Raw genomic sequence first — 25476 nt, 5'->3', positions numbered from 1 at the left:
CCAAATGTATTGTTGTCATCAAATAATAGTATTAGAAAATTGATATCATCATAGTCATAGATATCTACACTAGATGTTGCCTTGGCTACAGCAATGACGATCGCCATATTCGTAGTGAACGAACCTATAGAGAGAAATGCACATAATGGATTACATAATCAGAGAGTAGCCTTTTTCTTTTCGTTTTGAATTATTTCGTTTAAAGACATTTCAAGCTTTGTGTATTTGATGTATTTCTCATGTCTGTGTGAGGCATACACTGAGTTTTGTTAAGTTAGGATGAGATGCGCTCCAGTTAACGTGCAATGCAAGTGACAGCGCGGGCGCCTCCATGATTATATTGTCTGTTATATTCTTCTTATTTATTAAATCCAGGCAATTGGTTGATGAAAAATTGATTAAAATTAATATACAATTTATACAAAACGAAATTCACTTTAAAGAAATGCTTTCTACAAAACAAAACTTAATGAAGTGGTCAAAATCATGTCTGACCCGCTCCATGTCTCTCGATATACTGCGCATCCTATCTTACTCGTGCTGTTCACTTTTCATAAATCAACATAAATGAAAAAAAAAAAACATAACATTATAATATTTTAACAAATATGAAACTAAATGCACTTATTTAATGGCTACAACAGTATAGTAGGCACAACGGTGTAAATTACTTCCGGGTAAAGATAGGATCAGTCAAATGAAATACAATAAACGTACAAATACATATTACAAATTAAATAAAGATCGGAAATGTCGTCCAATTTTCTAATACTATTATTTGATGACAATAATACATTTGGAAAACAAAATACAGCCATTTCTGCTTTTTTTTTTTTAAACAAGAAAAACCAAGCTGCACCCTTTTTTAAATTTCATCTTTCATTCCGAAATAGAATAATGAATGAACGAAAAAGTACACGGACCATACACAGGGGCCTATTTGTAAACCGTTATTGTAAAATAAAAATAGGCTGATTAAAAAAGAAAAAAAGAAACGGACTTCCAAAATAATCCGGCGGGCCAGAAAATATTGCTGGCGGGCCAGTTTTCGTCAACGAAAATTATGAATAAATATCGTCGTCAACGAACCTTTATCACGTGATGAAAACGAGACGCAGCGTAAATGCTGGTCATGTGACGATAACTATAATTAAATGTATAATGCAATATTGTTGACGAATAAAAACGAGACTAAATGTGGTTTACAAAATAAAAACTATGCTAAAATGTCTCTTCATATTTGTTGACAAAAACGAGACGAGACGAAATGTTATGATGTTATTTCGTCTCGTTTAGTCGCATTATTATTTTGCAGTATTTCGGTTTCCCGTGGCTCACTTCAGGGGCTGCATCAGGTCGCACTGCGCAGACGCAGGTGACGTCACTTCATCAAGACCCACTCGCGGCATTATTTAGAAGATGCAGCGGCGGTGAGTTAGCGTAAACGACAACAAACAAAGTTAAGTCTGACGCCCGTTTCACACATACACCGTGTGCAGTGTGTATGCATTGCAGGAGCAGCACGCGCTATAGTGCTTTCACATATGCTGCGTTTGCAGTGTGTAACTGATCCACGGCTGTACCACAAACACATACTCTTTATAAGCAGATTTATAAGCAAGTGGTAAAATATTTAGCCATGTAGTTATATTAAAATCGCAAACATTTTAAATTAAAACTTAAAATTGGCAAAAACAGCCAACTCTCATGCCTTTTCTTTTGCATTTAAATTTTAATACAATAAATCTTGGATGTCACAACGAACTTGTTTTTCAACCTCCACAAATGAGACGAGTGTTACTTTTCTGTTCGCTATTTTTCCATAGTGGTACACTATATTGACTGGGTTAAATAGAATTGCATTACTAAAAAGAGACTAAAATACAATTTTCATTGACTAAATCTAGACTAAATGTCATCAGTTTTCGTCGACTAAAACTAGACGAAAATAGTCATGGATAATTCTGACTAAAATAAGACTAAAATGCTCAGACTTTTAGTCGACTGAAACTTGAATAGACTAAAAAGAGTATGAACATGACTAAAACTAATAAAAACTAAAATGACAGCTTGACACAAAGACTAGACTAAAACTAAAATTAAAACAGGCCGCCAAAAACAACACTAGCTGGAACATCTAATTGATAAAATGGATAATAATAGATAATGAAAATAATTGATGATGAACTTGATTATCAATTAGTCGCATCTGCACACTGCACATAAAGCATATGGAAAATAGCGGAAGACACAGAGTGAGCTACTGAGGGAAAGGTACATGATTCATCTGTGTGATACATGAGAATGCTTTAGATTTATATTTATCTTCAAACAAAAGCATAAGTGTTTACCTCGGCTAGCACTGTTGTGCTTTGTGCTGTTGTGACAGATACGTGTGATATTTAATGCCTTTGAGACGTGTTTTCCTCAGTGTATAACTTACATTTTACAGTTATATACTTATTTGTGAATGTTAGAAAGGATTTCCAACATTGGCGTATTAACTGTAGGTTTAAAGTTCTACATGTAACACAAGTAATCATATTTTTATGAAAGCAGGGATATTGTTGGAATAGCCTATTAATGCAATATAATTACTATGTTATAAAGGATTTCCAACATTAGCGTATTTCCATTTTGCAAAACCTGACAACGCGAACGAGTGACGATGTGTAAAAAAAAATGCCTTTTTAATAAAATATAGTGTGAATAAAATATACATTTTGGTAAAATATTTCATATTAGAAATTAACTGTAGGTTTAAAGTTCTACACGTAACACAAGTAATCATATTTTTATGAAAGCAGGTATAATGTTGGAATAGCCTATTAATGGAATATAATTACTATGTTCAGATGAGTGTGTTACAGTCTACCTCAAGCTTATGTTTTTTTAATTATAATTTTTTATTTAGTAATTTCAACTTCTGCTTTGGTGGGTAAGCACTCACTTCTTTTTTGGTTTGGAATGTAATGTTTGTGTGTTTTTTTTTTTTTTTTTTTTATCTGCATATAATGTATGGCATAGTCTATATAGATTCATTCACTGTATACGTTTTCTTGGGCTGTATATTGGACTGTACATTGTTTGAAGGACAACATTGGCCAGGATTTGGAACGTATAATGTAACCTCCATTCCCTGAAGGAGGGAATGGAGACATTACGTCAGAAAGACTGACAAATTGGGATCTTGCCTGAAAACCCAATCACCTCTGAGAGTAAACAAAACAAGCCAACGGACATTGGCGAATGAGATTTGCATCCCAAACTGCGCCCCGTGAAACAGATATAAGGAAGCATGCTGTACTCTCTCACTTAAGTTTTGCGCTGTGGAGTCGAGACGCTGTCCTGGCCGTTCAGTAGTGGTATAGCAATTGTAGCTACGAGACGTAACGTCTCTGTTCCCTGTTCAATGTTACATCCGAACGACTGACGAATCGGGATCCAGACATTCCCTATCAGTCAGTCATGTTCAATGTTACATCCGAACGACTGACGAATCGGGATCTCTACCAAAACGCTGCAATTGCTGCTCCTTAGGTGCCCTGCATAAGCCGCCTTATCCCCCTACACCTGCTTGGGTGGAGAAATGACAAGGTTTTAACGCAGAGACTCGATCACTTCTGTTCCATCTTACCCATGGATAACACTGGGAAAGCTTGCCTATTCCAAACGGAAACGGACCCTACAGAGACCACATTCTGCCCGTAGGGAGGTGGAGTTACACATAGAAACGGTCTTTTGAGGGAGAATCGAGACATGAAGGTACGTATTCTTCAGGTCGATCGCTGCAAACCAATCATGAGGACGAATGCATTTGAAGATGAGTTTCGGCATTAATATCTTGAACGGGAGCTTGTGAAGGGCCCGAATTAAGACACGCAGGTCCAAGATTGGCCGTTACCCACCACCTTTTTTGGGTACAACGAAGTACGGGCTGTAAAATCCCGTCTTCATATCAGCTAGAGGGACCAGCTTTATCTCATCCTTCGCCAGTAGGACTGCGATTTCCTCATGCGATCTGAATTGCATATCCAAGTCTGATGCTGCCTGCTGGCGATAGGAGATGGATTGGGGGGTCTGACAGGAGCTGGGACAGCCTGTGCCGCCTTCCTGTGACCGGCTCCGTGCTGCAGCTTAGGTGGAGGCTGCTGCTGAGGCTGTGCTGGAGCAGAGGTGGAATCCACAGGAGAGCACCTTTGGTCACAAGCAGGTGGTGGGACTGTGTCCAGTAGCGGAGTGGAGGTAGCAGCAAATCTCGCTCACTAATGTACATTGGCTTGTTTTGTTTACACTCGAAGGCTCTCAGGTGAGATCCCAATCCATCAGTCGTTCTGACGTAACGTCGAATGTGACTGACTGATAGGGAACAACATTTTTTAAAATAGTGGATTAAAATTTTATTTTACTAAAAAAAATTCCTCTTTAATAATTCATATAATTTTTTTTCATCTGATTAATTAAAAATAATCATAATTAATTAATCCATTATCAAAACATTCATTACTTGCAGCCCTTATACAAATCTCTTCTCTGTGTGAATTTTACTTTTACTCCCATAAAACAGTTCACCCAATTCACCCACGTCACCTGGGGTCAGAGGTCACTGGTTCATCACTGAATAAAGGAGGAAGAGGCATTGACATGTCACTCTTCAGAGACACACAGCTGGGTTCTGGAGATGAACATCTCTTCCTCTTCTTCCTGGTGACTCTAAAATGTAATAATTCATTTACATCTTTACAGTTTAATTAACACAGTTTTATTCATTCAGATGATCTGTGATGTTGCATGTGTCTGTCTTTTGTCTCCAGTACTGGATGGTGTCTCACCTGGGGTCAGAGGTCACTGGTTCATCCCTGAATAAGGGAGGAAGAGGCATTGACATGTCGCTCTTCAGAGACACACAGCTGGGTTCTGCAGATGAAGATCTCTGACTTTTCCTCCTGGAGATACTGATAAACACACAGAAATAATTCTTCCTTTAGTTCCACCTGCTATTAAATTCATTACAAGTCAGTCTGTTTTTCTAAAAATCTATTTTACACTGACAGTGTATCTAGTGCACAACTAAGCCACTGCTGATTCTATCATCCTCTGAACACACTGTCATTTGACGTGCTATTGTTTTTGATAAGAAGCATAAACAAACTATACTTTAAATAATTTAAACATGCTTGTGGCTGTGCAACTTGTGTGTTTTTTTATTTCTTTGTTTTACAGTGAAAGTCATTTGGTGACTGTGAAACACAGCAGACTTCATGTAAATGTATTTAAGGTGGAATTTATATTTTTAGTCTGATCTCATTGTGTCTCACCTGGGGTCAGAGGTCACTGGTTCATCACTGAATAAAGGAGGAAGAGGCATTGACATGTCACTCTTCAGAGACACACAGCTGAGTTCCGGAGATGAAGGTCTCTGACTCTTCCTCCTGGTGATTCTAAGATATAATAATTTTTATATATCTTTACAGTGTAATTAACACAATATTATTTGTTCAGATTATCTGTGATGCTGTATGAGTTTGTCTATTTTCTCCAGTACTAGATGGTGTCTCACCTGGGGTCAGAGGTCACTGGATCATCACTGAATAAAGGAGGAAGAGGCATTGACATGTCACTCTTCAGAGACACACAGCTGGGATCTGGAGATGAAGGTCTCGGACTCTTCCTCCTGGTGATTCTAAGATATAATAATTCATATGCATCTTAATAGTTGTAGCATCTGGACCGACCAGACACACACAAATGATTCATTATATTTAATGAATAGTCCAGCAAACTCACTCTCCCAACAAATGTCTATGAAACTTCCCCCAAAACTAACATCCCAAATGAAGCTAACACACTGGCAGAACCCGGTGTCCTGTTACATGACACATTAAGACTGATAAGACTTTTATGACCCAGAAGGAATTTGCAGAGTGTTGTTTGTTCTTGCCGAGAAGGAGAAATAACCCCTTTTAATCCTATATATTCTATATATAACCGCTTGAGAAATGTATAAACATGTATCCAATTTTCCCATCTCATGATTTTCCTTTTATGGGGTTTGGCCCATGTATTCATTATCTCTTTGAAACTCTTTTAGATTAATGTCTTAGTATTGCATACTATGGTTAACCAAAATCATGTGTGTAGCATGTTTGGTCTCTATAAACTCCTATCTTCGTCCCCCATTTGTTACTTTGCATTACATTTTGCTAACTCTGTGACGCATTAGTATTATAAGAATCTTGAAGGTTAGTTTCTTAAACACCCAATGAAATTACATATTCAAATGCCCTGCTAGAACACAAAGGGTCGTAAAATCTCCCTCCAAAGGGAAAACTTCTTATTGGCTCACACACCTCCAGAGGGTGTGACATTTTCACACTTAGAAAATCACTGATCACAAGATCATGTCTCTTAGTCCCTTTCGGAGAAATCCTGATGTGAAGATGATGCTGAACTAGAAGTTTTCTAAGGACCCCCAAGCTTGTGCCAGGCTGTGGCCTTGTCTTTCCATTTACCAAAGATCCTCTGACTCACACTGATTCACTCTCATCAAGACCACATCAGCAAAGATCAACTGGAGCCTCAACAAATTGCATCAAGACAGTTTAATTCAAATGGGCGAGACATGCAAGTATCAAACTTAGTCTCATCATTTGATACATTAAGTATCCTTACCCCTTTTAAAGAAGGGCGTGTTAGAACTAAACTGATGGTTTGCTCAAGGCTGTTGATCTGCTGAATTTCAAACAATGCTATAACTTCTTGCTTTCCTCAGGGTTCGTACAGATTCTGTAAAATGAAATTCCAGGACTTTCAAGGACTTTTCAAGCACTACGTTTTTGGATTTCAAGGACTTCAATCAGCACTTATCAAACAATATCTTTATTATTTGTATTTATTTTATTAATTTTTTTACTCAAATTACATATATATGGTATCTGATATGTCACTTCATAGAGATCAATCCATTGAACAGTGCTGTCAGGCATGGGAAATCCCCTTAATCATTGAAAGGATATTGAAACAGATTTTTTTCCCATTAATATATGATTGACCTGAAGAATGAAAGTTGTATTATATACTTATCATATACTTAATATCATGCTCATAGCCATGTGAAATAGCTCTATATCTCAGACGGGCTGAAGCATTAATTTTGCGTGAAACAATGGTATTTTTCCATCAACAACAACAACAACAACAACAAAATTTAATTAGGGATGCACCGATACAACTTTTTGCAGATTGAGTCCAATACCGATACTTTCATTATTGAATTTTTTTTTCAACGCCGATACCGTAACCGATCCCTGAATTTTTTCTGCATTTGTCATTTTTAAATGTATTAATAGATAAACCAAAAGAATATAAATCATATTAGTTGGCTTAAATTGTTCATCAAATATATATTTCCTTCAGTTATTTCCATGCTTAATTAAGCCTGCTAAAATGCATTGTATGAGCTTCTGTTACTTTCACTGTTCATTCTATTGCTCTATCATATTTTATCTTTCATTTAATAGCCACAGCACATATTTAGAGCTGCTCCAGCAGGGCTCAGTGCTGAGGATCGGGTCAGTGGTACAAATGTTTAGACACCAGTGAAATATCAATTCTTTATTCCAATTTTGATACTACAACAAAAACTACCAGCCTAATTAATGTGAATTTAAAACATTATTAAAGACAAATAAGCAGTCAGTAACAAAATAAGAACAAATAATCGAATTACAAATAGGACAAATGAATACAATAGAACAAAGAAAGGCTACAAATGAAATAAACAGTGTTTTTAGAGTTTTTCGGGTAGATCTAACAGGTACAGATATTTGAATAAAGTAAACAAATGTGAAAAAATTGCATATTCATTACTGTATAAATTAAATATAGATGGGTCTTTTTGTAAATTTGAAAAGGGTAGCCTATTTAGTCAAGAGCAGTGAGTAATTTCGTTGTCCTTTGTTTGATTAACATTCAAACACAGCAGCCGGTTTATAAGACTGCTGCCCCTTTAAGACCTAACGCACAGACCCCATTTGAACATGGCTACATTAACTTGAGATATAACCGACTTTGTTTCCTAAGATACTCACCAAGACGGGCGTTTTTACATAATTTGTGTGAATTTGTTTTATTTTCTTTGCCACTGACATCCGACTTAACTACAAACTTTCCACTGATGTCTGTTTAAAGGGATGCGCTCGACCAGCTCGCGCGTCTGTGCCGATAAGTTTTTCTCTTATCAGCTCGCGCACCACAGATATGTGTCACTACATTGCGTTAAATATTCCACTAATAAGATACATTTACTTCATAGACAGCCTTCTTTTTTATCCCCATTAAACTCTCAGTTATGAGTGTTTCTTTGTCTGGACACACACACAAACTGTACACACGCTGCCTGGTAGGCCAATCGGTTGTTGGTATCGGAGCATTTTTACGAGTACGAGTACATGAGCTCGGTATCGGTGCATCCCTATTTTTAATAGGCCTAATTCAAGCTCTTTTCAAGAACCTCTTCAAAAATATGGCTGTTTTCAAGGGTTTTCCAGGACTTAAATTTAAAAAAGTCAAATTCAAGTACTTCAAACACTTTAAGCACCTTGTACGAACCCTGTTTTCTGTAGTCTGCTTCAGCTCTCTTCCCCTTGGAAAACTGTATGCATGTGTGTATGTGTATGTTAGAGTAGTTTAAGTGTTAGTCTAGTTAATCAAGTCTTGCTAATGTCACACTTAAAGTTGTCTGTGTTTCATGCTTATATACCCGAGTCCCTAATCATGCAGATTTTGACTACATGCTCTGATACTGTACAGTAAGATAGACATTTCCCATAGCCCGAAAATTAACATTTCTTAGAATGAATAAACAATTAACACTGAGTGTTCACAGGACAAACAGTTTAATTTATTGTAATATTAATTTAACTACATTAAGTCCAAATATTTATAAATAAATATAAATTATGATTAATTATTAATATTTCTTTAGAGCTAATTTACTACACAGTGTAATTAACACAATATTATTCGTTCATCTGTGATGCTGTACGAGTTGGTCTATTTTCTACAGAACTAGATGGTGTCTCACCTGGGGTGAGAGGTCACTGGATCATCACTGAATAAAGGAGGAAGAGGCATTGACATGTCACTCTTCAGAGACACACAGCTGGGATCTGGAGATGAAGGTCTCTTACTGCTCTCTCTGTTCTCCATAGTGAGAAACTGACTTCAGACCTGCTTATGGAAACACTGAGAAGAAACACAATTCTTAATACTACACAGTACACACACACACACACACACACACACACACACACACACAAATTACATTCTAGAGTAGGCCTATTCTGTGCTTCAGACTCAGTAGCAGCAGTATGTGGCCGATCCTTTTCTTATGAAATCCATAAATTGATGGTTTACTCTGGTGTGGAAAAACTCGTCAGTAGAGATCAACCGATAATTGTTTTTACCAATATTTTTTCCTGATATTTAAGCATTTTCCCGTAATCGGGTATTGATTTTGTAATAACAGATTCACGATAAACGGCACCATCTTGTGGGCATTTTAAGAATTGCGCACTAGACCACTATTAGAGCACTGCTATGGGATCAATATCCCGCCTAAAGTATTGCAGCCACGGATCAATACATTTTATTTATAGGCGCTTTACATGACACTCAAGGACACCTTACAAACACCATAAAACAATCAACAATAAACAAATACTCATAATTACAGCCTGGATATTAGTATTAAAGTGTATAAGTAATCACATTAAACCCTGCTGAAAAAGATGGATTTTAAGGCGAGATTTAAAAACACGAAGACTTTCACTGTTTCGCACATCTTGTGGCAGCAGGTTCCATAAATAAGGAGCTGGATGACTAAAGGCTCTGGACCCCATGGAAGTAGGGCAAGTTCGAGAAAGAACAAGTGTGAGTGAAGAAGATGATCTTAAAGTCCGAGTAGGAGTGTAAATAAGAAGAAGGTCAGATAAGTATGAAGGGGCAAGATTGTTGAGTGCCTTGCAAGTAAGAAGAAGAATTTTAAAATCAGTACGATATTTAACCGGGAGCCAATGCAAGTGTTGTAATATGGGAGTAATGTGTTCAGCTAGAGGAGTTCTGCAGATGATTCGAGCAGCCGAGTTCTGCACTAGCTGAAGTTTGTAGAGTAACTTTAAAGGCAGTCCATAAAAAAGAGCGTTGCAATAATCAATACGGGAAGTGACTAAAGCATGAACAAGAATTGCCATGCTCTTTACTGAGAGAGATGGACGAAGTCGGTTAATATTACGTCAGAGTTTCCGCTAGAAAAAAATGGTGCCGGTCACTTCGTTTTCCGGACATTTTAATGATATGCCGGTCAAATATCGCCTCTTAATTAGTCAAGTTGAGGAAAACTGGAGGCAGGCTATGTAACTTAAAAAAATGACATAATCAGGCCGAATGCAACATGTTTATTAGCCTAACTTTAAAATAGACGGAAAAAAAACATTTTCTACTATGGTTCGTTTCTTCATTCGGATCTATTTGCGATCCATTCCATTCTAAACAAACAACGCAGTTTATATGCTTCGTCCTTGTTTCATTATTCATTAAGATAATAATTAATAAATGCGCGCATAATTATCAGTGAACTTGATAAATGTTGCAGATATGTTTTGCTATGCATGCACAAACAAATGCCTTTCAACTTATGTGTGCAAAATTCAGAATAAAATGAATGTGCAGCAATTTGTACAAATAGAGAGTCTATGTCTACTATACGTGTTGTAGCCATTAAATAAGCTTATTTAGTTTAATATTTGTTAAAATATTATAATGTTATTTTTTAATTTATGTTGATTATGAAAAGTGAACCGCACGCGTAAGAGGATGCGCAATATCGAGAGACATGGAGCGGGTCAGACATGATTTTGACCACTTAATTAAGTTTTGTTTTGTAGAAAGACTTTTTTGAAGTGAATTTCGTTTTGTATAAATTGTATCTTAATTTTAATACAGTTTTTTACAATCGCTATGACAGTTTTTTCAATACATTTAACAAGTTTCCTAAACTCTTAATGCACCAACACACCTAAAACACACAATTGGCAAAACGGTTAATTTCATGCTCAAAATCACACATTGTAAACTAAACTCCAAAACTAATTTTCAAAATACAACACTAACACAATACACCATGTCTACCAAAACACTGCAAACATGTTTCAAAATCAAATAATTATTCAAAACACTAACACATGTTCTCTTCCAACAGGAACATTTAGTCAATCATAGCACAATGACAAAAAAACACTATCATCAGCTGAAATTACAGAAACTGCATTATTTTATGTGTCAGGTCTGCCCTTATACAACAGACAGTATATTGTATTGATCATAGATTGTGTTTTGCACTGCAGTTTTTTTTTTTTTTAAGTCTCTCTACATTTTTGTTTTGTTTTGTTTGTAATGTAAATGCATGCATTTTTTTTTTTTTTTTTTTTTTTTGCAGCAGAAATTCAATACAACAAAATAAATGACCCTTCTTAGAGTAGCTTTATAGAATGTATGGTTTATGAAAAAAAGAAGACAGAGACAGAATTGCTGCAGTAACGGCTTTATTTGCAACAGGACATTTCTGCAAGATAACAAAAATATGCAATAGCTGCCATTTACAGTATTACTGTATGTGAAAATACAAAATATACAAACAGAAAAAGCCATCTTCTAATCTGCGCGGTCTTCTGCATTTGTCCACGTTCTCATCCACATCACACTTGATATCTTCCCTGGCAAGGCATCTTGGGAAGAATCTTTTGGCTTGCCTTATCCTGGCAGTGTTCAGCTGTGATGTCTTGGTATGCAGCATCTTTTGCATACAGGAGGGACATTTGGTCCTGTGGACGATGGTCAAAAACCTTTCATCTCCAGGCTGAGAAAACTCCTCAATGGGGTTGAGGAAAGGGAAGTAAGGGGCAAGGAAAATGGACATCATCCTCTGATGGGCGTCAAACCAGGCTGTGACTGCACGGGAATGGTGGAATGCCACATTGTCCCATATTTGCATAACTTCAATCAGCTGTTTCTCAGTAGCAATGGAATAAAATACAGGGGATATATTTGTGTTTCAATTCACAATATAAACAGCTGTTTACCTTGACTTTACTGTAAGGTTAGGTTTAGAACATGGTGTTATCTGTTCTGACATACAGTGTTAAAGCATTGGTAAATTTGGCAGTAAAAATCCATTGTTTTGGTCTTGTTTGAGCTTGTGTGTAAAAGAAGTTCAAGCATTTTAAATTTGTGTTAATTGTATGCATTTTGTGTTAAAGCAACAAGAAATGTGTTAATAGTATAGCATACACAGACGGATGTAGTGCTAACTGTGTTAAGAGTTTTGGAAAATTGTTAAAAGTATTGAAAAATCTGTTTTTATCTGTTTAAAAAAAAAAAAATTATCAACCAATTGCCTGGATTTAATATAGCAGACGATAGGCCTAATCATGCAGGCGCCCGCGCAGTCACTTGCATTGCTTGTGTGAACTGGAGCGCATCTCATCCTAATTTAACGAAACTCAGCGTAGGCCTCACAGACATGAAATATATCTTAAGAAAGCTTGAAATGTCTTTTTAACAATTTAAAATGAAAAGAAATAGGCTACTCTCTGATTATGTAGGCCTAATCCATGATGTGCATTAGTGCTGCACGATTAATCGTATCGCAATCGCAATCGCGATGTCAAGCCTACGCGATTATATGACGCAAAATGCTGCGATTTTATATTAAATAAACAAATTAGCGCTGTTAACACACTTATTAATGCAAATGCTTTTAAACCATTCATGCGCGATAAGACATAAAAGAACGAGCTGCCTGTGAATGTCCTCCTGACACACACACGTCACACACAGATAGACGCGCGCCAGTACAAGTTCTCTTTCGCTGTAGAACGAACAACACACATGTAGCACTATGACAAAATGAACGCGCTGCCTGTGACTGTGACAGACAGAAAGACTCGCGCTAATATCGTGCGTGCGCACAAAACAGCATGACAGAATACAGTTCTCTTTCGAGCTTGAACGAACAATAACACACACAATTATGCCAAAATGTCTTTTTGTCGAGTGTCTTCATAACATAAGAGTAGTATTATGATGAACGTGAAGAGTTGTGATGACTCGTGAAAGAATGAGGCGCGTGTGAGATCCGCGTCTCTGACAGCGGCTGGTCTTAAAGGGACAGTACACAGTAGCCACTAATTATATCTGTCGCTAAAGTTATTCTTTTTTCTTTTTCAATTTTTTTTATTATTATTTTTTTTCTTTACCCCTGACATGTATGGTAATATGTACTCTTGTATGTAAATTATGTTTTGTTCTTGTTAAAATGCAATAATAATAAAAATCTGTCGCTAAAGTTAATCAAAGAACAAAGGGAACAGAGAAAAACACTCACTGCTCTTGACTAACGAACTTTTTTCTTTAGGCTGATTATCACTAATCTGTGTGTGCATTTATTTTCCTTGAGAACCAAGCAAGTTGACTCATGAAACTATTTGTTTATTATATCGCATATCGCAATATTGACCTCAATTATCGCAATTTGACATTTTCCCCAAATCGTGCAGCCCTAATGTGCATTTCTCTCTATAGGCGCGTTCACTACGGAGATGGCGATCGTCAACTTCATCTTTACAGCTGTTGTTACTGTTAATAAACTAAAAATAATAGGCCTATCATTTTATTAAACAATAAATTAAATGAGATTGTAATTGTATTAAAAAAGCAAAAAAAAAAATCCTGTTTAAGTTTTTTTTTTTTTTTTACCTATGCTAATTACGCATTAAATAAGTCGCTGTCCTCAGTGCCCAGAAAAGCGCTGAAACGGAGATGAAGAGGAACCCGTTTTTATTTATTTTTTTATTTTTTGGCTTAATTTAACTGGCCCATCCAGTTTTCTGGAGGCCCACCTCAAAATCCTGGCGCCGCTAGTGCTTTGCAGCGGTCTGTTATCAAGAAATAACAGACCGCGTTCCACATTGGAGTTCAACCAAGCCATGTAATAATGTTTAATAACTTTCAAACGGTAGAGCCTGTTCCTTTATAACATAGCCAAAGGTCGGTGTATTTTTGCTTTATACATTTTAGGCTTATTCTCAAATTCAGATTGTGTTAGGGGGGCGGGATTATTAGGCAATTTTAATCGGACAATTTGACTGGAGAGATTTCATTTTGTCGGACATTTCATTTTTTTCCGGACAACGGAAACCCTGTATTACGTACAGTATATGGAAATAAGCAGAGTGAATGTTTATGTGTGCTGTTTATGTGTGCTTCGAATGAGAGAGTACTGTCAAGGATGACCCCCAGACTTTTAACTTGTTTAGATACAGATAGGGTTGTAACGGTATACCGGTATGGGGATTTATCACGATATTGGCATGTACGATTATTATATTGTAAACATTTGCTAATCCATGGTTTTGGAAAAAAAATTAAACCAGATCTCATCTGCGCATATGCAACTTCTTTCCACTTCACTGCTTAGACTCCACCCATACATGTGCAGCAGAGAAAATGTCTGAGGCCCTGTTTACACGAGAACGCTCGCGGGTGAAAACGTAAAAATATTTTATCAGATGTGCCTTTCGTTTAGACGGCGACAGCGTTTTTGGGGCTTAAAAACGCAAAAAAGTGAAACCACCCTCCAGAGTGGAAATCTTAAAAACGCTCCCCCGTCACGTTCCCGTCTAAAGGGTAAAAACGCAAAAGTCTGCTAGACAGTGAAGGCGCCGATCACCGGTCCATTGCCACCTAGCCACCTGGAGTGCATACTACATCATATTTCACACACTTTTGCGTCACCATATGCACGCAGATTTCCCCCCATAACGCTCGTCTAAACACAGACTAAAAAAGTGATAACGCAACGCCACTTTTGCGTTTTCTCTTCAGATCGTTTCCGTGTAAACATAGCCTGAGACAGAGGCTGTGAATTCTAATCTCTATCCCCCGCCGAAAAGAAAGTTAAAATCTGCAGTGTGGGAATACTTTGGTTATCCGAAAACCGAATGCGGGATTTTCCTTTAAGATGGATATCCAGTTGTGTCCAGAAATATGGACGAAGAGTGGCAGCTGGCTGCAAAAGGAGGAAATATGTCGAACATGTTCTCCCATATTCGCGAACACCATCCCTCCCTGCAGATAAATTTATAAATGGTAAATTTACCATTTATAACTTAAGGCCATATTATTTCTGTGTTGCTGAGGAAATTTACAATATAACACAGATGTCACGTAAAATGCTCGATTTGATAGATAGATGAATAAATCTAAAATATAGCTGCGCAATTAATCAAATCGCTATATGAGGGTGTCTATTAATATACAGCGGAAAAAAACTGCTATACTGTAAAACTATATTCTGCTTGTTCTGCGTGTCTGTGTGAATGAGCAGCGCCATTTCGCCTAGTACATACTCAAGTATGTGTGACACTCATGGTGTTTAAAGCGTCTGCCGTCTCAGGCCCTGTCCCAAATGGCACACTTCATGTGCACTTTCGGTCTTGTGGACTTACAATGGCTGCCGCGTGCGCGTGTCTGTTAAGTCCGTGAGACCGCAGTGTGTCCCATTTCTCATTTTTAGATCTCAGAAGGGTGCTCGCGAGCGCCCCCATGTGGTTGATTTATGCCCTTGATGCGCACTTTTGCCCGCACTGATGCGGGCTCCGCAGCAGACTTCTTCCCGACAGTCAAATCAGCATTACGTCACGAAAGTGCGGACTCAGAGGAAGACCGCGAGTGCTTAGGGTTCCATTTGGGACAGGGCCTCACTCACTATATGAGGACGTGAACACATGAACATATCCAGAGCTGCACTGCTTTTATTGAAAAGAATCATCATCAAATACACTCTGACTGAAACTCATAGGTGTTTAGTACAACCTGTCAAAATAAAAGTTCGATTTAGCTTAAAAAAATATGTTAGAAAGAAATACCGCAAAATCCTTGACGGAGGATCCAAAGAGGCCAGCGGGAGAAAGCGGGGCGTCGAGGAACGCGGTGCGCTCGGACTCGGCCATTTCTGAGAGCGTCAGCCACAGGTGTCTCTCGGTCACAGTGAGAGAGGCCATACTCCGTCCAATGGCCTGTGCTGCGGACTTAGTGGCACGGAGAGCGAGGTCCGTGGCTTATTAGGTCCGGCACGCAGATCGCGTCAGGTCCTTTCTCATCCAGCTTTCGGAGGAGATCGGCCTGGAAGATCTGCAACGTGGCCATGGTGTGCAGCGCTGACGCAGCTTGCCCGGCGGCGGAGAAAGCGCGGCGGAGCATGCTTGACGTCGTGCGGCAAGCTTTAGAGGGTAGGGCCAGCTTAGCGCGCCGTCCAGCGGAGGGCGGACATAAGTGGGCCGCTATCGCCTCTTCGACCGGCGGCAGCGAAAGGTATCCCCTGTTCTTGGCATCGTCAACTGCAGAGAATGCCAAAGAAACAGCTGGACGCACTCTAGCTGAATAGGGGGCGTTCCAGGACTTAGCGACTTCTTCGTGTAGCTCAGGAAGAAAGGGCGCTGGTCTGGACGCAGGCGAAGCGCGCTCCCCAGGCAGGAAAAAGCCATCCAGCCGGTTGTGAGCGGGCTGCTCGGGCGAAGACCACTCGAGGCCGAGGCTCGCCGCGGCCTGTGCGAGTATCCGCATGAGCTCCGTCTCGATAGACGCTCTCTTGCCTGACGATGTGCGGGCAGGGGGCGCGAGATCCTCAGAGCTCGCCCAATCCTCACTGCCTGACGCCAGGATAGAGCAGGAATCATCCTCTCCCAGCAGGGCTTCCTCGTCAGCGATGTCGACGGAAGCGGCGGCAGACAGCGGCCGCTGTCCGTCAGGAAGAGAAGCTGACGAAGCCGGTGAAGCAGGCGGGCGAACCGGCGAGCTTTGGCGGCTGGGGGAAGGTTCCGGGACCCGCTGGGCATGGCGCTTTTTACGGCGCGACACCGCGGCGGGCGGGGGAGCAGTCTCGGTGAAGAAAGCCAGGCGAGTCCTCAGAGTCGCCATGGGCATAAGCTCGCAGTGAGGGCAGCCGCCGTCAGCGAGCGCGAGAGCTGCATGTTCCTCACCCAGGCAGGAAACGCAGATAACATGGCGGTCCCCGTCGCTGAGTGTGGCTCTGCACGAGCCGCAGGAAGGCATCTTGAAAAAGACGCTGCTCTTTTAGAATGTGTGTCGCGGCGGCGACACACACACACACAGAGTACAGAGAATAAAAGGATATAAGCGCCGGAAAGCGCAGCAGGAAGGCAAGGAAGGCGGCGCGGCCAGCGACTTCAGTGACTCGTCCCGCTGAAGGTGCTCTCTCTCAGACGGCGCGGCTTCTTCTCCAGCTCCAGCGATGCGAGTGCTTCGCTTGAAGGATGAAAAATCAGATAATAGCTGCCTGCGAGCGGTATTTATAGACCTAGACCACGCCAGTTTCGGCGGGATGTGACGCAGCGGGCGCGAAGCACCCTCATTGGGTCTGGCGTCACGCCAGGCCTCGCTCGATAGGCTGCTGCAGTTGCCGCAGAACAGCCAATAGGCGCGTGAGCTGCCTCGCCTATGTCTGTATGCTGCCGCAACGCGTTTTGCATTATTACAAAATTAAGGATAATTTTTGGCTTCAATATCTCGCGGAAAAAGGATTTTCCCCTAGCGTAAGATATCTTACGCAGTACGAGAGACCTCTCGTAAGAGAACCTCAGACGCGTGTTTTATAGTTGCACTGTCATCATTTATATGCGTGTCAGCTTCTCGGGTTTCTCAAACTCCATCTCTGCATGCTGTGAGTTTGTGTGGCTTATAACGTTCATCTGCACGCAGTGTGCGCCGTTTCACAAGATTCGTAACGCAACTCATTTGTAAATCTACGCCAACACAGAAGAATACATAAATATATTTTTGAAATATATGTGAATTGTTGTTCATCGCGATCTCAACATAAAAGTTTAACCCTTGCACTGAGTTTGCATGTTTTGATGTGCACATTTTATTGTTCAAGAAATGACAACAGCTGTTGCATCTCTATCGTACAGAAGGGACCAAATATTAAAGATTAAGTTGACATTTTAATAAAATTTTGTTTGACCAATATTAAACAAGGATTTTTGCCTTAAGGTGATGATACACAGGGCAACTTTTTGAGCAATGTTGCAGGGCAATCTTGCCGGTCGATTGTTTCTTGGGCACTTTCCCATTGAAAATGGGCAATACATTTCTATCTGGATAATTTAGATCGGTCGTGGGCCCTGTGTCTCATCTAGTTGCCCGTTGACGGCAACATTGCCCAGCAATATTGCTCAAAAAGTTGCCCTGTGTATCATCACCTTTAGTGTAACCAGGCCTTGGCGTTCTGCTGGCATCTGTTTTTAAGTAATGTACATAAGTTATGTTTATATTAGTTTATATCATTTATTTTACATGGTGTACTTTAACAGCGTTGTTCAATAAAACCCATATGATTACTTTGATACTTTATTTGAACAAATAATTATTGCTTGTTATTATATATTTAGGTAACACTTTATAACAAAGCTCATTAGTTAACATTATTTAATGTATTAACCAACATGAACTGACAATGAACAATACATTTGTAACTGTATTTATTAATATTTGTTAATGTTAGTTGAATTGTTTGTTCATGTTAGTTCACCATACATTAATGTTAACAAATACAAACTTTTACTTTAATAATGTATTAGTAAATGTTGAAATTAATGTTAATATTATGCTGTAGAGTAGTGTTCATTCTTAGTATGTTAATGAAGATAGTTAACTAATGTTAGCTAATGAACCATATTGTAAAGTGTTACCAATTTGTATTTTAAGTCATTTTAAAGGCTGCTGTTCACTTGGATCTATTTTTATCACCACATTTTTATCCAATTACTCGATTAATCGATGGACTAATCAGTAGAATACTCGATTACTAAAATAATCGATAGTTAAAGCCCTAACAGTTACAGTTACATTTTTATTAACTTTTATTAAGCAAAAAATATAACATGAACGTTTAATTAAACTCTTTGAAAATTTCCCACCCTCGCCCAATTAGGAGTCCATTTGCAAAAACAGATAACTATCAAACTGCAGCTGAGTTTTTGATTAAGTAATAATAACAACTACAAAAAAATACAGGTTACTTACAATATATATATATATATATATATATATATATATCAGTTTGTTTTTTAGCAAAAGCGGATAACTCCACATTTCATGTTTCAGAGTTAAATAAGTAATTGCTATGATATATAATAAAACACTTGGTTAATCTTTGTAACGTTAATCTCCTCCACTGACATAGACTGCTGACAAACTTTGTTGCTGTGATTACATGCAATACAGGCAGCTTTTCCCTCACCACAGTAACGTGCTGGTTTAGCAAGGTTCCGTGAAAAAGTTTCAGCTTTTATTTTCCTCTTACGCCCCGAAGAAAATATCACAGGTTTGTCAAGTTCATTGAAATGAATCTGATCTATCTTCGATCACTTTTAGTCAGCTTTGATGAAACTCCTCTCAGCTAGCTAGCGTGTCTTTTCGAAGTGACTAGCAACCTTGTCACTTGACTTGAATACTGCGCGCCGATTCGCTAAAATGAACTTATCGGGTTGTGTTCACAAGCAACAAGGGTGCTTGTCAGATTCTGCTGTAAAACATGAACTCGCGATGCCTTGACAGTGGACAATACTGGCTTTTGTGATAAAACGTGTTTATTGTTTAGTCAATCTTGTCAGGTGTCTATTTCAGATGAGTAGATTAACGTTATAAAGACACACCGGCAGACAGTATGGTGAGAAAATGAAAATACGCGCTTTGGCGGAAATGCTTAGACGAACGTTACGTGAGGATGTGGAGAGTCTCAAAATAAAGGTACCTAATATCGATATTTTACGTGTGGTATCGATGCACCCATAGACAGTATATAAACTGGACACAGCGACCCCATAGGTTTCAACGGAGAAAAGTGAAGCAAATTAGAAGCCCTCACTTTCTGATGGCTGAGCGTACTGCGCAGACTCAAACTGAGCTTGACGACGTGGATGTGACGTGAGCAGCCTGTCTGACAGTTGTAAGTCTTCTAGTAGCTGTGCCAAGAGAAATCTGAATCATTCCCTTCCAAATCTTGCAGAGATGGAGAGCGTGAGTACTAGGAGCTGTCCATGAGCTAGGAGTAGGAGCAACTTTATGGGCGTCTCCCTAGACTTTATCGGACTTTATGCCTCCACATCCCCCCGATTGCCTGCGAGCTTCTCCTCCTGTCTATACGGTAATTTCCAGAAAGTCGCGTGGTTATAACGCAATCGTTAGCCTGTTTTTACAAAAACTGCTTCTACGGGGCCATAACGTAAGATACAAGGTAATGGAGCCTTTTATACATTGTCGTGTTTCTTTAGAAATAAACAATGGACAAATGGAGTCTTTAAAAGCCTCAGATGTAAAGTTATTCGCTGTCAAAGTGACGCCAAAATGAATGGGAGTCAATGGAATGCTAACAGCAGGTGATGGCTTGATAGCCAATGGCGGCCGCCGGGGGTGGTACGGTTTTCGAGAGCTCGATTACACCCCTGGATGCACCGTATCGTAAGAAGTTTGATCAATGCAATTAATCACGATTAATCGGATCCAAAATAAAAGTTTGTGTTTACATAATATGTGTGTGTGTACTGAGTATAATTATTTTGTATATAAATACACACACATGCATGTATTTAAAAAAAGGTTTTATATAAAATAATTATATTTATATACAGTATATAATATAACATAAATATATAGTATGCAAATATTTCTTAAATACTGTATATACCTGCATGTGTGTGTGTGTGTGTGTGTGTGTGTGTGTGTTTTTATATACAAAATAATTATATACAGTACACAGTAGTAGGTCATCCGTGTGCTTTTGCCTACTCTTTTATGAGTGCTGTGAATTCTGGCATACTTCTTTTGTCACATACTGTTTTTCACAAACTATATAGTAGGGAAGTATGCGATTTCGGATGCAGCCATTGGTGTGCTATGGCTTGGCCCTCTGTAATTTCACAGCTGGACCACCAATCACCAAACTTATGAAATGACTTAATTGGGCTATTAGGGTCCAGATAAATCCATTATATATATTTTTTTAAATGCACATTTTTGCTTATGTATTATTATTTATACTGTATTATTATTATTATTATTATGCATTTTCACATTTTTATTTTTATTTTATTTTTTTTATTTTTTTCAAGCACACAATGAAAAAGTGTACAGTGTGTACAACATAAGACAATAATCGAAAAACACTGATGATCCAACAAATAAAATTCACCGCTGCTTGAAAAGGAGTGGGCTGAAGTTTAACACTTGTTGATTCCCACCCCTCTTTCAAACTCTTAATACATTAGTTTTTTTTTTTTTTTTTACAAAACACAACCACATAAATCTTCATACATTTATACAATATGTTAGCAACAGACATTCTGGCTTAACCAACTCATTTTCCTTCATTTTTATAACGTTCAAAAATCATTTCTTTAAATCTTTTCCTGAATTGTTTTATGTTTGGACATTTCTTAAGCTTCTCATTTAAGTTGTTCCACAGTTTCACCCCCTGTATGGAAACACAAAAACTTTTCTTCCTACTGTGTACCATTGGTAATATGAAATTTAATTTTCCTCTCAACACATACCCTCCTTCTCTCCAAGTAAATAACTTTTGTACATTTTGAGGTAAATCATTACACTTTGCCCTATATAGGATTTGCACAGTCTGTAAATCCACCAAATCTTTAAATTTTAGTAATTTGGACTCCATAAAAAATATATTAGTATCCACATTAAAAGTGGAAAGTTCTCAGACAATGTATCACATTATTTACTGTGGAATATTCCTTTAAATAACACAAACCAGACAATAGGAGTGTTTTTGTAGCCATCAAAAATAAATTTATGTAACAATGAAACTTCTCACTAAAGCTGATCCTCTGTGAATCGACGTCTAACGTTACAGAAGTGCGGAAGTATTTAGTAGCTATATTGTAAAATGTTTACATTTCCAATTTCTATATTTCAGAATGTATCCGTAAATTAATATAAAATAAAAGCATAATCCCTAGTTGTTCACTTTTACATGCGTCACAACTCCATTAATTGGTCTTTAAAATGCAAAGATCGAGTTTAATATGAACGCGACGCGAAAGCGAAAACATTGTACAATAATATGACACGATATCAGCAGCAGGTAAATTAACTTACCGCAATGTGATATTCTGAAGAAGAAGACTGAAGGTGAATTTACATTTCCTGAGGATCTTCTTTACTTTCGGTTTGGACACAAAGGTGTTTCCTCGTAAATTGGTCTTTAAAATGCAAAGATCGAGTTTAATATGAAAGCGACGCGAAAGCGAAAATATTGTACAATAATATGACACGATATCAGAAGCAGGTAAATTAACTTACCGCAATGTGATATTCTGAAGAAGAATACTGAAGGTGAATTTACATTTCCTGAGGATCTTCTTTACTTTCGGTTTGGACACAAAGGTGTTTCCTCGGAATGCGCATGCACAGAGGCCTCAGATATCAACAACAAATAAACCCCGCCCATCACTCTTCTTGTTCATTTATTTTTCTGGCGGGTTTAATTATATCGTGAAGGCTGTTTAGCGCCTCCTACTGTATACTGGAGTGTGTGACATCAGAGAATGTCTAATAAGGCGAGAAGTTTCACTCTCAGTACACTTCCGGCTTCTGAAATGGTTGCAGTTCCACTTTGATTCCATATGAGGGCGCGCACAGGACGAGTGCAGAATGAATGGAGGTCTATGGCAGTATACCCATCAAAATCCACTTTTCTCAGGATATGATTTTTTGTCTAGTAATTTGAATATTGTATTCGAAAGGAGATGCAAAGAAATTACACATTGCTGGGTGTTAGATTTTTTAGAGTCACTTATTTGCTTTAAAAAGTCTTTTAAAGTGTCAATGACGTCATACACATCGTACGACCAGAGATACTGCTTTATGGCAATCCTTCAGTCACTTTGGTGCTTTCGCGCTTTGCACTTTCTTTTCTCTTGAGGCATCGACAACACAGCTGACACAGGTAAATACACATGCTAGAAGAGTTTTTGTTTTGTTTGTTTCTGGTCCCGCTTTGGATGCCACGATGCCATCAAGCGGTATCTCTGGTCGTAATCAGTCCTTCACTGACCAATCAGCGTTCATTAGCAGAATGCTAGCGTGTTATGGGCAACAACAACTCAACCTGTAAGAAATCGAAAGGACATAAGTACTCGTTCATTCAACTTTCGACCTATAACCCATGTTGAACTTGCAAAACCTACTATCGAATCTGAGATTTCTCAACGGCAATCGGGTGAACGAGACAAATTTAGCCGTCTAGCCCCATAGACTCCCATTCATTCTGCACTCATGGGCGATCGCCCCCAGTGGAACTCTGGTGGAACTACAACCAAAATTCGGTACAATAGGACTTAATAGGGAGTGGGCAGGCTCTCCGTAGACGGGCTCTGGTGACATCATGACTTCTTCAATCTCTAGCCTTGCTTTCATATTATTCATTCCTTTCCACTTCCTCCCATTATAAGTTATAATTTATTTCAATTTAATTATTTCTGAAACCATTTTGTAATTAATTTATACTCCACATCTCTTTCAATACACATCACATTTATTTTTGTTTGTTTTATGCATGAGAAATAGCTTATTATAATCTAGTAAATATGATGTCTTCGTTTTCTAAAGGGTTTCAGTTCTCTTACGAGAGGTTCTCTCATATTGCGTAAGTTGCTTACGCTACGGGTAAAGTCATCTTTTCTCGAGATATTGCCGCCAAAAATTATCCTTAATTTTGTATTGTCAACACGTTGCAGCAGCTAGCAGACCTAGAGTGGGCTATCTAGCACGCTCATTGGCTGCTCGGCGGCAACCGCAGCAGCCTACCACTGAGCCCTGCGTGACGTCCAATGGACGCTTTGCGCCCTCACGCGTCACAGCCCGCCAGAATGGGTGTGGCTTAGCGTATAAAAGGAAGGGCTCGGGGGCTGCTTACCTGATTTTCATCTCTTCAGCGAAGCTCTCCGCATCGCTGGATCCTCTAGAAAAGCCGACGCCGTCGACTCAAGCGACAAGCACGCCCAGGACAGCGCCTGAGGAAGCCGGACGTTTTTTCGCCGCCTTCAGCCATCCGTGCCTGCTACGCTATCCGGCGTTATATCCTTTCACTGCTTTTAGAAGTGAGCGACGAGCACACACACTTCTCTAAAAGACCGCGAAGCATTTTTCAATGCCTCGTTTTTCCTGTGGCTCTTGCCGAGAACCGCTCAGTAACAGAGACTGCCATGTCATCTGCGCTCTCTGTCTGGGCCGTGAGCACGCAGCCCTCACCCTTTCCTCGGGCGGTTGCGTCCACTGCGATGAACTGACCATGTCGACCCTGCGGGCTCGACTTGAGATGTTCGATGCTGAAACTGCACCTCCGCCCGCCTGCGCCGGACCACGCTGCAAGAAGCGTCGCTCCCAGAGGCTGCCGGAACCTTCCCTGTGAGCCTCGCCGCCACTTTCCCCGAGCTCTCTCCCAGATGCACAGTTGCCGGCGGCTGCCCGCACTGTTGACGCCTCGGGGGATGAAGCGGAAGAGGACGCCGTTAATGACAGCTGTTCTCTCTTGGCGTCAGGAACCGAGGACTGGTCTGGCTCTATCCCAGACCCCTCCCCTTCGCTCCAGGAGTCCGCTGGGTCTCGGGCCAACGTGGAAGCTGAGCTTATTCGCCTCCTCACCAAGGCAGTCGGTCAACTCGGCCTTGAGTGGTCCCCGCCTCAAGAGCCCGCGCCCAACAGACTCGACGGGTGTTTCCTGCCTGGCCACCGCCAAGCGCCCACGTCCAGATCTGCACCCTTCCTGCCGGAGCTTCACGCCGAGCTTACGAAATTGTGGAGCGCTCCATTCTCCGCGAGACTTCACTCCTCAATCTCCTCGACGCTCTCCCAAGTGGACGGCGCTAGTGGACCGCTTCTCTGAGGTACAAAAGACCACCCAGGCCATGAAGCTCTTTTTACCTCGTCGCTCGAGCTCTACCGCAGGCCGCTCCCAGAAGCAGCCGCTTGCCCGTAGTTCTTTCCTTTTTTTTTCTTTTTTTTTTATTATTGCAAGTTAAAACATTGTAGCTTAAGGTAAAAGATCAATGTCATATATACACATACAGAAGAGAGAGGAACATACATAACACCCAAAAAAAAAAAAAAAAAAGGAGAGAAAGAAAAGAAAAGAAAAGAAAAGAAAAGAAAAGAAAAGAAAAGAAAAGAAAACAAGTAAATATAAATATCAATATAGTGAAGTATGCAGGTACATTGGTAAGTTTAAGCAATGAGATATTTTAGTGATATAGATAGAGGCAATTTTAAGAGATCATAATAATTGTGACAGAGTTTGTAGTAAAAGTAGTATTCATA

At 39.5% G+C, this 25476-nt stretch overlaps 1 protein-coding gene across 2 annotated transcripts in view; it reads right to left on the bottom strand.

Moving 5' to 3' along the window:
- The window catches only part of LOC311298678 (uncharacterized protein), a 57497-nt gene extending 34933 nt beyond the window's left edge, over positions 1-22564 (bottom strand). Inside the window, exons 1-7 of one of the 2 annotated variants that reach the window (XM_084421801.1) lie at positions 22462-22564; positions 22258-22361; positions 9086-9246; positions 5561-5683; positions 5319-5441; positions 4833-4955; positions 4591-4713 (exon numbers count right to left, since the gene is read on the bottom strand). In XM_084421801.1, the coding sequence (XP_084277927.1) occupies positions 4591-4713; positions 4833-4955; positions 5319-5441; positions 5561-5683; positions 9086-9210 (617 nt within the window). In that variant the 5' untranslated portion in view covers positions 9211-9246; positions 22258-22361; positions 22462-22564. The remainder of the gene's footprint in view (positions 1-4590; positions 4714-4832; positions 4956-5318; positions 5442-5560; positions 5684-9085; positions 9247-22257; positions 22362-22461) is intronic. The other variant, XM_084421802.1, reaches the window with a different exon arrangement.
- Positions 22565-25476: the final 2912 nt, after the last annotated feature.

Source organism: Rutilus rutilus, assembly GCF_951802725.1.
Source record: "Rutilus rutilus genome assembly, chromosome: 10".
NCBI classification, from domain to species: Eukaryota; Metazoa; Chordata; class Actinopteri; order Cypriniformes; family Leuciscidae; genus Rutilus; species Rutilus rutilus.
Note: the sequence above shows the minus strand (reverse complement) of the source record. Positions and strands in the feature narration are given on the sequence as shown.